Source organism: Ananas comosus, linkage group 10 (assembly GCF_001540865.1).
Source record: "Ananas comosus cultivar F153 linkage group 10, ASM154086v1, whole genome shotgun sequence".
NCBI classification, from domain to species: domain Eukaryota; kingdom Viridiplantae; phylum Streptophyta; class Magnoliopsida; order Poales; family Bromeliaceae; genus Ananas; species Ananas comosus.
In genome coordinates, this window is record NC_033630.1 from 208,793 (window position 1) to 224,004 (window position 15,212).

Consider the following 15,212-nt stretch of genomic DNA (forward strand, 5'->3'; position numbering starts at 1 on the left):
TATTTGCATAATTGAAATGTATATCATATAGTAGTACTTCTAGTTTACCCTTGATAACTTTTCATCTATCTATCTCATCTTTTAATTACTTTTTCTTGACCATGATTTGCGTAACGATGTCAACACGCTATAAACTTACAAATATGGGAGGGAATGTTTAAACCAAATAAAGTAGTAGATATTTTTAAGTATACAATGGCAGTACTTGATAAATATCTATGGTTATAATATGTATGTTTTGCATGACCATAATAAGGCCAAATATGGGTCAGGCCCTTAAATGTTCTCCACAGTGGATGTGCTTTCATTTCACTTGAATAGCTTCAGACTTGGTGAATGATGTGAGGAAATGTTTGATGACTTAACAATTTGCTGATGGCCGAGAAATTGTTGGAGATTCCATGTGGAGTGTGGACGCACAAAAGTAAGTTGCATGAGAAGCTTATCATTGTGAAAAGAATTAGTGAATATACACACACAGTAGATATGACTTTAGGAGTTGTAGAAACGCGGAATGCCCCAAAGATGATTATGATGTTGCTAGATTTCTTATTGGTGGAGTAAGATTGTGAAGGATAACATACAAAAGACTTAAAATTAGATGATTGAAGAAGTGGTGTCTGAGAAACATGTGCCTAGTGAGAAATACGCGCGCTTGCTAGAAAGAATAAGCAGTTCTGTATCTGGTCTTTGCATGAAAATATGTGAGATGATTAGATTGCATATGGCCGTAGGTAGAAACTTCAGGAATTTTATATTTGGATCCGACATGAAAATATGTGACTGAACCACCCTCCTGCATCTAGATGTTGATCAATGGCTAAAAGGGCACACATTATAGCTTAAGCTTACCAAGAACATGCATTAGAATATGCTCATCTGGAGATGCATGTTTGCATGCTCATGATTTCTTTCTTGGAGTCTATGCAATCGGTCGTAAATTCATCTGCAGAAAAAGTATAATTGGTCATATATGAGGAAAAAGGTGAACTAGTGGTGTGGTCAATTAAAAAACATCCGAACAAAGCACGAGACAATCAACTAGGCTAATTGCTGAATAGAGAAGGGCTCCTTGGTATACGGCTAATAAGCCTATTTAATCCCAAAATGCAGCTGTAACCAACCAACCAACCAACCTCTGTAGAAGAGAAGGGTGTACTGAGATAAAAAAGAAAAAAAGAAAAAAAGAAAAAAAGAAGGGAACAGTACGGTTCCTTTGTACATGGCAAGAGACCCTCCAATCATAGAGTGAGGGGACTAGAGAGGATTGTGATGCTGCGGCTGTTTAGAGCAGTCCGACAGATTGGCACAAATCAAGGGCCAGGGTATCTGGCATTTAGTTAGGGGCAGACAAAGGCCAATGAATAAAGAAATGAGCTTTTATTAAGGGATGGTTATAGAATGAAGCCATGGATCTAGTGGAATTTACTAGGGAAATGCACATAAACGAAAACCACTATAGAGGAGAGTGTCATGTGGGGGGCATCCTCCTCCCAAGGGTCCTCCTGGCGCTTATTTATTATGGGGCTTTGAGGCCTCGATCGTATGAGCTGGAGTCCATGAGGTGTAGAGTCACAAGCATGCCGAGCTAGCGATGCTTCTTTAGAGCAGAGGGGAGGGAGATTGGTTGTTTCAAAAATCATTTGTTGTCTTTAGTTGGATCGACGGTTGGATGGACCTCGATCACAGCTGTGCAAAAGATCGTTGGTCGGACAGCTGTCGGTCCTCGTGCCTAACGACCAACAACTCGGTGGCCCCACCTCAATAGCAGCATGTGCTTTGTAACATTCTAAGTTAGGGTTTTTGGGCTTGATCGAGATTTGCGATTGCGATCTTGATAATTGGCCTCCGTATGTTCTTGGAGTTTCGAAAGTGCCATGGACCTAGGTGCCAACTAAGAGCAGTCACCCCGGTATACAGACATTATGGTTTGGCTGCCTTAGAATCATGATAAAACTTCATCAAAAAATTGTACTAATGAGTGCCCCATGGACGCTTGAAGATCCCCCATTCTCGCATTTTTGTGTCCCTCTTACTTAAGCATGTTAATTTCTTCTGGTTGTTAACTTTGAAGAATCTTAATCTAGAGAATAGAATACAACCGTAAATTCCGAAGTCAAAGCCTCCAATATCAGCTTTAACTCATCCCTGTGGAGCCTAAATTCGCTTGTTGGTTATTTTAAGAGTTGACTCGAGCAGCATTCTAGGATGAAGGTAGTAGTTGTTGAAACTTCCGAGTCATTCTGATCTGATGCTAGCTTATAAGGTTTTTTCTAATCAGAAAGTACATTACTCATCCTTATCATAGAAATATAGTAACACTAGTGGTATAAATAAGTGATTTTCCTTTCCTTCCTTTATTATTGCGTTTGAACTAATTAATAAGATCGACACCTTAGGTGCACATGATTCCATGTACTATTGGTTCCTTCTGATTTGATCAGGTATATCAAAAATACAAATGTGCCACATGAGGAGGGAAGAAAAGAAATTTTCCACGGGGATGGTGGGAGTGGAGGGTTGACCTCTCTTCTTCTTTTTTTTTTTTTATTATTATATTATTTTTGCGACAATGAACTTCTCTATTTGCTCACGGGGATTGCTTTGAGATTACTCGCAAGCCTTCGCCTGATTTAAGCCGCGTTACTCATAAGCACTCGATTGTTGTACCATTTCACAGCTGCATAGTGATTTATTTAGGGATAATTTTAAAGATGTTTTGAACCAATGCGGGTCTGTATTCACCTCAATTGGCTCTTAGTTAGTGACTCTGGAAACATGGAGTTTTAAACCCTTTTAAGTAGAGATAAAGCTTTCCAGGATTAAGAAATAGTTAGTAACTCTTGAGATTAGAACGAGGAAATAAGGGGGTCAAAAAGCCATATTATATAATAGTGAGAGTGAAATAGGGTATATAGATTGGCCCCAGCAGGAGAATCAATTAAGTAATAAACAAAGGACTCTACTAAGAGAAAGGACAAGCCATGATGCCTAGTAGTAAGACATGATCTCCACTCTTGTTTCCTACCTGCCCTCCTCTTCTGATCATCAAGCCATTTTTGAATTGTGTTGTTAGGCAGCAAAATGCCTCTCACCATTGGGAATGGAAGCTTCCTCTTGTTCCTATCATCTGCCTCTCCCTCTGAGCACAAGCACATGAGCGTGCTCGAAAAAGTAGAGACCTACTAGGGCAATTACCATTCATTAACAAAATGGGGCACCATTCTCTTATTACTATCAAGCATGCATGCATGCCACACCCACACAGTTATTATTCCTTAAAGTACGGACAGTGGCTATCTATTCTATTCTATCCTATTCTATTCCTGCGATTGAGTTAAGAAAAAGAACCCTATTAGTTTCTCGTGGTTCTTTCACATCTTTTGAGATTACCTTCGCGATGATTAAGGGCGAGCCGCCTACTACCTTGCTTGTCGGCACTACATATGTGTGTTGTTCGGCTCTCGGAATTAATTGTTAAGTTAGAGACTGTAAAGAGGAGTGCTTAATGATCTGAAACAGATTCTTTAATCTTGAGAGACGTAATTATGCAGAGAGATGGGTCACATGCTCCGTGGTGCGCCTCCTCTATTATTTTATGTATGGGAAGAACGAAAGTTGCCGGAATTAAGAAAGGATGCCCGCTTGTCACATGCTTTCATGGGGACCAGCAACACATGAGAAATTAACACATCTATATCTCCTATGAGGGAGGTGGGNTCGGGGGGGGGGGGGGGGGACCCTTAGGAGATCTCAAAAAGGTTGCTTTCAATGAAAATATATCATCATCATCATCATCATCATCATCTTCTGTCTATCTATCTATCTATTTGGCTCAAAACATACAAAGCATCCGTAAAGGAGGAGTGCGTCGATAAGGCATGTATGTTGTGCCACAGTGAGCTTAACTGGCTCTCTAGCGGGAAGAAGGAAAGAAAAGCCCAAGCTCGGAGAGAGCGCTCCACCTGGCCGATGCAATGGCTTTTTTGCTTTTATCATCAAACGAGTAAAAAGAGGAGCTTTTGTCATGTGGGGTGTACTTGATGAGCCTGGCTCGCAGATAGGTTTATATGATGATATGTTGCGATCCAATGATTGTCAGGGTGCGGCGATGATTGAGTTATGCACTACCATTACATGCTCTGTTCACTGGACTCGAGCTGTGATCAATGCTCGCTTTATGTAAACGAATAATGCAGTTCTCACATTCTTACCTTAATAAAGGACTCCCGTCAATTCTCTCACACTTTGCTGGTCCGAAGCCTTAACACATGGGATCAAGCTTTATTAGGGTAGAAAAATATTCCTCCTTCCACTTGCAAAATTCTGCTAGCATTAATATTTATGCCGATTTGATGGTTTTTCATTCTTTTTTTTAAATTTTTTTTTTTTTATCGTGCGTTGTTCTTTCCGTGAATTACACCGGCTATCCAATTTAGATCTTTCATATCGGCATGTAGTAAACTATTGTAGAATATATTGTTTAGCATAAGAATGATACTTCCACCGCTTTCTTTTATTTGCATGTAAAATGAAATATTGCACCAGATTGATCGATCTTAGGGATTTTGTGACCGGCCGTATCTTACGTAGTTTGTAAAGGACATGATGATTGATATCTGAGATTCAAAATTTGAATCTTAGTTGTTTTATATTTCTAGCTGAATTTATTTTCAAAAAATAAACGAAATGGTAGCATATTATCTTTTACTAAAAGAAAATTTGGGAGAATTGTGTGGGGGCACGTGAACGGTGAATCACGGGAATCCATCCTCTGAGATTAATGAGCGGGTGCATTATTACTTGCAAATAACTAAATATAGCAGTACACTCTGTTGTGTTGCTATTGTTTATAGAGGGATGGTCATTGATATATGCACGCGGGAGCGTGGTTGATAGTTTTGATATGTATAAATCTCGAACAGATTCTGCAATTATTACTGTACAGCAAATTAAATGCCTGAAAGCTTCAACAACATGCCGTTTTGAAGGCTTAAAGCATATATATATATATATATTATTAATAATTTGAGGATCATCTTCGCAGATAACCGACTCATCATCTAGGCGTTCACAGATAACTGATCCATCATCTAGGTGTGTTTTTTTTTTTTTTTATATTTAATGTGAGGTTAAGTTAAAATGCGATTGGAATTTGTCGGATTGTCAATAGGAGCCTAACATGGGGCGTTAGGTTCGGTAACAAATAACCCTTGCTGGAATATTCTTCTATAAAGATTTTCTTTCTTTTTCTGTTTTTTTTTTTTTTTGGGTGATTCGGAGTGAAATTCATATTTTCAAGTGGAGAATTTAAAGCTCAACTCAGAGACTGTTTGACGGCAACAATAAATGTTAACCAATCGCTCTAGATAGCAACTAATAGGATAGCAGACTCGGATTTCGAGTGATGCATCAGAATGTTAAATTATTGGCGGGAGGTGGCGAGAGGCCGGGTCGCAGAATCATCCAGAAGAGCAGGGCAGGGCAGGGCAGGGAGGGGACTCAGGGGAGGGGTTTCATCAATGAGCGTCAGCAAAGCTAGGGAGAGGTGGGAGACGTGAATGTAGGACGATACGGGGTGCAACACTGCCCGGACACACTCTGGTCTCGGTAGCAAACGGAACGGTGCGCTTTATTATTATTACTATTATTATTATACATACATAAATAAGGGAACACTCTGCTCACCGCATAAACACTCTGCGCTTTATTTTTTTTAAAAAAAGATATTTTTATTTTATATTCTTCTTATCTTTTTTGGTGCCTTTTGCGGCCCAATTAGCACCTGTACTTTTTCTTTTTCTTTCTTTTTTTTTTTTTTAACTCCCCTTCTCCATTTCACATTTCAATCGGCCCTCTCCCAAACTTTCATCTCTCTGTCTCTCCGTGTCTTTCTTTTTATGCTCTACTGTCGTGTTATTATCGAGTTTTGGAAGAGGCACGTGTCCGCACCGAAAAGAAAGCGTCGTAGCGCATAGCAAGAGAGAAGAACAATTAATTCCGAACTCCTTTGAGAGTCAATTCTCAACAGTAAAATATACTTTCAATTCTCTGTGTCTACAAGGGGACCGGAGCAGGGTGGGAGGAAGAGATATTTTTAACATTGTAGGATTGGGATAAACAAATATGAGTTGTATTGAAGAGATGAGAAACAGCATGTATACAATTACATACACCAAAGCCATGCAAAAGGAACCAAAGAGGACTTGGTGGGGTTTCCTGTCATTTAAGCCTAAAAGGGTTGATCTGATCCGTGATCCGATCTGTTAAAAGAGGCGAGGGGAGGAGGAAGGGGTAACTTCCGGTAACTTGTACATCCGAAGAGAAGAAGAAGCGGTGGGTCCAAATGTTAGCGTTGGTTTTGGTTCGGAGATTACCAACCAACCAACCGACCAACCAACCTTATCTATCTAAATAATCTAAAGACTACTGACTAATACGGGAGAGGAGAAAGGGCGGCGGGACAAGTACAGTACAGGGGTGTTTCGGTCATTTCGGCGGCGGCGGCGGCGGCGGCGGTTTCTATGATTCATTCGGGAGAGAGAGAGAGAGAGAGAAATAGCTTGACCGGTCGCCGGTGGGGCCCTCATCTGTATCGGGGGGCGGCCGGTGGATCGGAGGGGTCGGGCGGGAGGGGTCGGAAGATGACGGGGGCGCCATATTGCGGGTAGAGGAGCATGAGGACGGTGGGGGCGTGGACGTAGGTGGGCGCGAGGCGGAAGACGAAGCGCTGCAGGATGATGGCAACGGTGAGCTTGGCCTCCAGCAGCGCCAGGTTCTGCCCGATGCACATCCGGGCCCCCAGCCCGAAGGGGATGAAGGCCGTGGGATGCCGGGCCGCGCGGGCCACCCCCTCCGCGAACCGCCCCGGGTTGAACTGGGCGGCGTCCGGGCCCCACAGCCGCGCGTCGTGGTGGACGCCCATGATCGGGATCAGCACCTCCGTGTCCCGCGGGATCACGTACCCGCCCAGCTCCACGTCCGCCTTCGCCCGCCTGATCGTCGCCACCGCCGGAGGGTACAGCCGCAGCGTCTCGTTCAGTATCATCCCCACCTGCGTCATGACGTACACCCCCACACTCGTCAGTCACTCACTAGATAGCGTACATGCAGCACTTGATCCGCTGGGAGAAATCAACGACGACGTCGAAACTGCCCTTACCGTTTTGAGCTTGGCGAGGTGGTCGCGCGTGGGGAGGGCGCGCGAGCCGCAGACGCTGAGGACCTCGGCGCGAGCGCGCTCCTGCCACTCGGGGTGCATGGCGAGGAGCACGGTGGTCCACGTCAGCAGGTTCGACGTGGTCTGCTTCCCGGCGAAGAAGAACGTCTTGCACTCCTCCACGATGTCGTGCACCGTGATCGCCGCCGCCGAGCGATCGCAATCTTTCCCCTTCCCCGCCAGAGACGGCGGCCTCGCGTTGATCATCAATCCTAACAAGTCTTTAGCGCGGCCGTCGGGCTTCTCTCCGGCCGAGGCCGAGTCCGAGTCCTCCTTTCGCCGGCCGATGAGCCGCACCAGGTGCTTCCGTATCTCCTTGTCCAATTTCCACGAGCTCGTGTTCTTCCTGGTCGGCAAGAATCTGCACATTATATCGTCATCAGATTGCCAGCAGTAATAATATATATCTCAGGCCCGGCCGCTCTTCCGAAATTAATTTAGTAGTGATAGATAGTAAAACGCACGTAGCAACAACAACCAAGAAAGCAAATCGGGCCGGAAATCAATAATGCTTGTTAATTAAATAAATAAAAGCGGGCGAGGCGGGGCGGGGCGGACCTGTAGCCGGGGATGAGGACCTTGCGGAAGGCCTCGGAGGCGAAGCCCATCAGCTGGGTCTGCAGCTGGAAGACGGCTTTGCCGTCCTCGTAGCTGCGGCCGAAGGCGGTGCGCGTGATGGCGTCCTCGGTCACGATCTGGAACCACTCCGACACGTCGATCTCCACCTCCCCCGCCGCCGCCGACATCGTCGCCCACTTGTCCGCCATGTCCACCACCGTCTTCCCGATGTAAGGTATCAGCAGCTGAAATTTCAATCCAACCACCTTATTTATTCATTCATTTATTCATTTGATTTGTATTTTTTTTAAAATGTTTTTTTTATAAAAAAAAGAAAAAAAAGGAAAAAAAAAAAAGAAAAAGAATCTTCGTAGATTTAAAGAATAATCGACCGGCCGGACGCGAGAGTGTGGAGTTGGTAGTTATTAGGGTCACAGTACAGGACTTGATCACGCACCTTGAGGTTGTCCATGTGGAAGGTGGGGGTGAGGACCTTGCGGTGGTGGGCCCACTTCTCGCCGCGGAGGCTGACGAGGCCCTCGCCCTCGAGCTGGCGGACCAGCGGGTGCGACTCGTAGCGGTCGAAGTACTCGGAGCGGGACAGCAGTATCTCCCGGATCAGCTCCGGCTCCGCGATCGTCAGCCGCGCCGTGGGCCCGAACCATATCAGAAATGTCGACCCTGCCACAATCCGCCACGCACTCCCACTTTTATTTAACTTCAGAAGAAAAATAAAAGAAAATGACGACCCAAATACCGTGATGCTACTACTATGTTACCACCATCCGTCCCCTCAACACCTCATACTTATTCTTAGTATTTCTTTTATAAAAAAAATTTTTTGAAAAAGAATTTAATTTAATTCGTAGGCAGAATATATAATTAATTAGCCATGACACAGCTAGTTAGTTAGTTAATTAATTGAGGAGGGGACTAGGAGTGGGGGAATTAAAGGGAAAGGGAAAGGAAATGGAGTGTGTCAGTGCGTAATATCGACCGGAGCTGCCTAGGGAGGTTGCAAGCAGGGGACAAGGAAAGGGAGAGAGATAACAACAGCGAACAACTCCGCTCCTAGAACTTGAGAGCTACAGCTACAGAAGCAAAACTCTTCAAAAAGAGTCAGAGAGAGAGAGAGAGAGAGGAGAGAGAGAGAGAGAGTGGATATATAGGGGGTAATAAAACCCAAGGAGGTGGTAGTTGCTACTTACTCCCACTACCACTGCAGCAGAGAGCCCATATGGCCATCTGTTTCGAGAGAGAGAGAGAGAGAGAGAGAGAGAGAGAGAGATGCTGATCACCAATAAATTAAGGACAAATTAAGAGGAGAACGCGAAGAAACAAACAACGAGTTAATAAGAGTTATTACTGTAGAAAAAGAAGGAAAAGATTAAAAAAAAAATTTAAAAAAAAAGAAGAAGAAGAAAAGTGAAAAACTTGGTTTCATAGAAGATGAGTAGAAGAGAAGCACAAGCCACCCGGATTAGGAAACAAAATTATCGAGTTTTGGTTGTTTGCATCAACGCTCTGATAAGGTACAGAGTCTGGGGGTAGACGTGTATGATTCCAACCGATACGAAAATGGTAAAAAGGTGAATTTGGAGCAGATGAATCATGAATAGCCCCACCACCACCTCAAGCACAAAAAAGGCTGACACCACTCAAAAGGAGAAAACCCCCAACACCCCAAACAATATATATATATATATATATATAATAAGTAGTAATATATATATATATCATATATAAACTTTTTTTTCAAAAAAAAAGGCATCGCAAAAAAAAAAAAAGAAAGAAAGAAAGAAGAAGAAGAAGAAGAAGAAGAGAAGGCGGTACTTCCCTTCCCATCCCAAGCGCAAGCAAAAGAGAAAATGATGATGATCGTCGCAAAGCGCAAGCTTAAACATTCAGAACCCACTTGCTAGGATCCAAAGAAGAGAAACACAATTGAACCAGTAAGGAATCCAGAGAGAGCCCAGTTAGGAGAAAAGGCCAAAAGGGAAGAGAACAAGGCAAAAAAGAGACCCGCCTCCGAAACCCATCCCAACCCAACCCAACCCAAACCAAACCAAACCACCATCGCCGCCGCCACTGTTGAAGCGTATACATAGAGAGAGAGAGAGAGAGAGAGAGAGAGAGAGAGAGAGAGAGAGAGAGAGAGTACATAGAGTAGATAGAGTAGAGAGTAGAGTGTGGTGTTTGTGCGTATAGATACGGTTCCGCTAGCTGGTGGGGGGGTGGGTCATGGGTGGGTGGGTGCGTAGTGCGTAGGTTAGAATAATGAAGTTATACGCGCGTACGTACCGTAGATCTTCTTCCAATGGTGGTAGAAGGCGAGGACTCTGGGGAGGATGTTGTGGGAGGTCTGGGGCAGCATTGGCTTGGAGGAGGCGTCGAGCATGAGGCCGACCATCTCCCTGACGCAGCCGACGAGGAAGCGGTAGGGCGGGCCCCGTATCCCTTGCTCGGCGAAGTGCTTCTCCAACCGCTTCGGCTTCCACCACAGCACCTCCGCCACCTTCACCGCCACGTACATGCACGCCCCCACCACGCTCGCCGCCCACACCCACCTCACCATCACCGCCACCATCACCACCATCACCCACGCCCACGCCCACGCCCACGCCCACGCCCAACCCATCATTCTTTATTTATATAAGTAAATTTCTATCTATATCTATCTGCTAGCTAGCTAATTAATTAGCTCTATGTATGATCCTCTTCTTCTCCTTCTCTTCGATCCCGATCTCTCTCGAGGCGTACAGATTAATTAATTAATTAATTACTTAATTAATTAATTAGTACAAAAGAAGAAGAAGAATAAGCAGCAATACGAGCAAGAAACAGCCGCTGCCCACTTCCTAGCTTTGTGGGTTGTTGCTCAAAATTCGTAGCTAACAGCTTATACGAATGGGGGGTATGGCGCCTTTTTCCTTTTCCTTTTTATTATCAAGAAAACGCTGGAGAACGAGAGGGATTTGAGAGAGAGAGAGAGAGAGAGAGAGAGAGAGAGAGAGTTACTAGTGGGGATGGGGGTGGGAGAGAGAGAGAGAGAGAGGAATAGGGAGAGTGGGGCTTTTATAGTGGGGGGAAGAGAGAGAGAGAGGGTGCGTAGCAAGGCCGGCGCCGTTGGCTTCGCCGTCGGGGTTATAAGGGTCAACGAAAGGGCCATTCTTTATGTATAATGACCAAAATGCCCTTTTCGGGCTCGGGTTAATTAATTAAGGGAAAACTTCAAAAAACCCCCTGTGGTTTCGTGCATTCTCACTTTGCTACCCTGTGGTTTAAAACGTATCAATTTGCCCCCCTGTGGTTTCGTTTTTATCTTTTTGTTATCAATTTTATTATTATTATTTTTTTAAATCAGTGACAAAGTTAAAATTAAAGGATACTAAAGTGACTATTCGATAAATATAGATGGTTATCTGAAGTTTTTTGTATATAATTTAACGAAATATTAACGAAAAAGCTTCCGAAAAGATAAAAATAAAACCACAGGGGAGTAAATTGATACGTTTTAAACCACAGGGTAGCAAAGTGAGAATGCACGAAACCACAGGGGGGTTTTTGGGGTTTTTGAAGTTTTCCCATTAAGGGAAAACTTCAAAAACCCCCCGTAACTAATTTAAAGGGTAGGTTCAACTTTGAGTTCTTTTTATTAAAGAGACTCAAATAAAAAAAAAGAAAAGAGAAGCGAAGAGAGAGAGAGAGAGAGAGAGAGAGAGAGAGAGAGAGAGAGAGAGAGGTGGGAATTTAATTTTATTTCTATTTTGAATATTAAATTGTTTTATTTTATCATACGAGCCCCTTTTCATTTGTTGAAAAAATAATTTGAGCTGCTCATCTTCCCTTTTGGGAAAAAGCAGGGGTGCATAAGAGACAAAGGAAATTAAATGGAGAAATTAGAAGTAGTGTAACAGAAGAAGAATAAGACTGCCACTTGTTATGATTGTGTTCTGAATGCCAGGCCCATTATGAGCCGCTGCATTTATTTTTTGTTTGTTTCCCATCTAAAGCTCCGCAAATAGGGGGCTGCATTAAAGCTCGAGGTCGAGTAATATTATCCGTACATTTATTATGTGCCTCTAAATTTTACACCAGATTACTTTACTAGTTAATATTTTTTCACTTATTTTATTATAGTTTTTTAAAAAATTAAAAATTTATTGGAATACTTTAAATTTTTAGATTCAAGGGGTCGGCGTAAGATAAAGAATCTATATGGAATGCCTATATAACATTTTTCTTAAATATTTGATATGTATCATGCTGTAATGTTTCAAATTTAAAAAAATCGATAAATCTCTTCCGCGGCTTAAATTCACATATCATCACCATCCGATGCTACTAAAATTTTTGTTTAAAATAATAAAAAATTGAGTGGATACATACTTAATTGTTTTGTAGGAATAACAAAATCAAGACATGATCTCCAGAAAAGAATGATGCCTTTTGCTATTAGGGGAGGAAAAAATACAGTTTCATGGAAAGCAATGCCAAGGCACGGTATGCTTATTGTAGTCATTTGCAGTTCAAGCAAAGTCAGAAGTTTAGTGTAGTCGAGAGAGGATGAGTAGAGTTCGGCTACTATACTCTTATGAGAATAGAGTCTCTTGTACTTATAAGGAATAGAGTCTCTTGTACTTATAAGTTTTTAGCCGTTAGATCCACCCTTTAATCATTTTCACCCGTTAGATTATACTATTCAATCAACCAACCACCCACTCAACCCTAGGGGGCCCACTCTCAACCTAACCATAATCACTCTCATCCTAACCGCATATTTTTTCATTCCCACGGTCGAAAATTTATGAGCACAAAGGGCTCTATACTTATATGAGTATAGTAACCCCAGCCAGAAGAGTAATAAATTTTTTTAATAAAAAATGCTCTTGATTTTATATTCCATTCTAGCTTATTCTCTTATTACATTTTGAAGTTGACTTATCCGCTTGGCCAATCGTCGGAATGTGTACGAGATACCACAAGGGCCCAATATCTCAATAGCACTTTTGTCTAAAGCTTCGAATGAGACTGAATATATATTCGAAACACAGGAACGATCTGACTATAAAGTCATTCAAAATTTGATCGAAGAACCAGCGTTTCTTATTCTAATTTATAAGTATGAATATTTCTCATATTTTTTAATATAAAAAATGCAATAAGACTAAGTTGGTGGGCTAAAGCTAAAATATATATGTTGCTCAAGGTGAATGTAAGTGAAAAAAAAATAAAAAATTAATAACTATTTTACTGTAAAAATTAACCACGTATTATTACTTTCCTAGTAATGCACAACCTAGCATAAAATTGGGCTTGCCAACTGGCATCGCAGATCAAGAGACTGAGCTTTTTTTGTCACAAGCTGACCTAACACTGAACTGAAAAGATGTTTTGTTTGGTCCATATTGGTTGAACAACAGTAATAGTTGATGCAAATGATTAGTATTGTCAGTATTTGAATGTCAGGTGATTTTCCATGAAATTTAAGATTTTTTTTTTTTTTTTTTTTTTTTTTTTGCCTTCTGTAGCTTCCAGCTAATGATAATAACAAGTCTATCGACTAGTGCTTAATTCATCGACTAGAAAGCTACATTATGTCTGGATATATATATATATATATATAATTGAAGTGAATTTCCCTACCGGCTCCAATTTATTAATGATTATAACTAATTATTTCACATCTTAATTATCAACCTTATTATTCCAACAGTAAAAGCTCTTTAAATTATACACACATATGCATGTACCAATTAATTAATCAATCAAATAAATTTTTGGAAAGGAGTGAAAGGAAAATTGTTCGATTGACTAGAAAATTGACCAGGATGGCCAGAGATGAATAATCCAGCATCCTAAAGTGAAATTTCACAAACTTAAATTTAATCTGAAATATTAAAAGTAGAATATATTCAAAATAAATCTAACTTTTTCTATTTGGCCCCTACCTCTTTTCTAATGTTTATTTCAAAAGGAAGTGATCATAATTGGATTGGAAATTAATTTCTCTACTGACCGTCTCTAGAATAAATGGCAAAGAGCTTGGCGGTTGGCGGTTGATATCTGAGACCCAAGTTCAAATCATAGTTGATTCACATTTTCAGCTAAGTTTATTTTTAAATGAAATAAACAAAGCGGGTAGCGTGCTATCTATCTCTCAAAATAAAAGAAATTAGTTTTTCTTTGAACCAAATTATATTTGCCTACTTTTTAGAATTGATGCCATGGCATTACGAGTCCAGGATTATGTTACATGACTAGAATTACAATTGCTTGGTAATTTCACGGCTTCCTAGAAAGGACAAGCATCTTTGGAATAAACAGGGAAGCATGAACCACGAGGCGTTCATAATATACTATACACGGTATGATGTGTATATCCATGTAAACAGCTAGGTATATTACCGTAGAAGAACTATGAGGGAAAATTTTTAAATTAAAGTGGAATGTAGAATCCCCACAAGCAGCTTTACGTAAAGAAGCACATACATTAAATAAATCTCTATAATATACTAATTAGGAATAGAGGTATAGAAGAGAGCGCTTTTTTTTTTTTTTCGTGAATTGACTATTTATCTCGCATTTTATTTCAATCTTCAACGCCCACTATCGGATAATTATTATTGTGGCAAGTATGGTGGGCACCAAACTTAAGAAATAGATTTTTTTTTTATTAATTTTTCTCATACACTCGAGAAGGAACTTATGGCAAGAAGCGAACGAGAGTTCGAACATCTGTTTTAAAATAACTGTTAAAATATTTCAGCCAGTCAGATGATAGGTGGTCGGCGCATATACGCCGAGATGAGATTGAGGACGGATGGGTTGAGCGCGGTCTGCACGGCTGACGTGGCAGACCGGGTCCGGGGAATTAATAGTAATTGTTGAATGTTGATGTAGTAGTGTGGGATGAGGAGGGGGCACAAAAGTAGAGAGAGAGAGAGGGGATGAGGAGGGGGCACAAAGGGAGAGAGAGAGAGAGAGAGAGAGAGAGAGAGAGAGAGAGAGAGAGAGGGTGGTTAGGATAGGCGCTTTCTGCGCTAGCGATGGGCCTATATTTGGCGCCCCTGGAGGACAGGTTGTGGGTTTGTTGGTGGGCGCGTAGGGAGGAGAGGCGCTTTCTGCGCTACCGATGGGCCGATATTTGCCGCCCCCCAAGGACAGGTTGTCCCTTTGTTGGTGGGCCCCCGATAAATGATGATAGATGAAATATGTGATAAGAGGTATATATAATTATATACACATCATACGTAACATACGCACAGCACTAGAGGAGAGGAGGGTATGGGGCCCACACCAGTTTTTTTAGGCAAGGGGAGGAGAGGGGCTCACCCTCCCTAACCTATGTCCTAATGCGACCGAGACATCGCCGGGCCCACCTGCTCCCGACGAGTCGCACCACACCCCCCCCCCCCCCCCCCCCCCCCCACCA

The 15,212-nt window shown here is 42.2% G+C and overlaps 1 protein-coding gene across 2 annotated transcripts; it reads right to left on the minus strand.

Annotated features, from left to right (window-relative positions):
- Window positions 5,839-10,804, minus strand: LOC109716037 (cytochrome P450 734A6-like). Of its 2 annotated transcripts, none has more exons than XM_020241310.1 (5): window positions 10,079-10,804; window positions 8,235-8,458; window positions 7,778-8,022; window positions 7,163-7,580; window positions 5,839-7,054 (listed from the first exon to the last, which is right to left on the minus strand). In XM_020241310.1, exons 1-5 carry the CDS (start codon window positions 10,416-10,418, stop codon window positions 6,587-6,589), a joined length of 1,695 nt encoding a protein of 564 aa, XP_020096899.1. In that variant the 5' UTR covers window positions 10,419-10,804; the 3' UTR covers window positions 5,839-6,586. The 2 variants fall into 2 exon arrangements, with proteins under 2 accessions (XP_020096899.1, XP_020096900.1); XM_020241311.1 differs by lacking the exon at window positions 10,079-10,804 and adding an exon at window positions 8,986-9,444 and having other exon boundaries at window positions 5,840-7,054.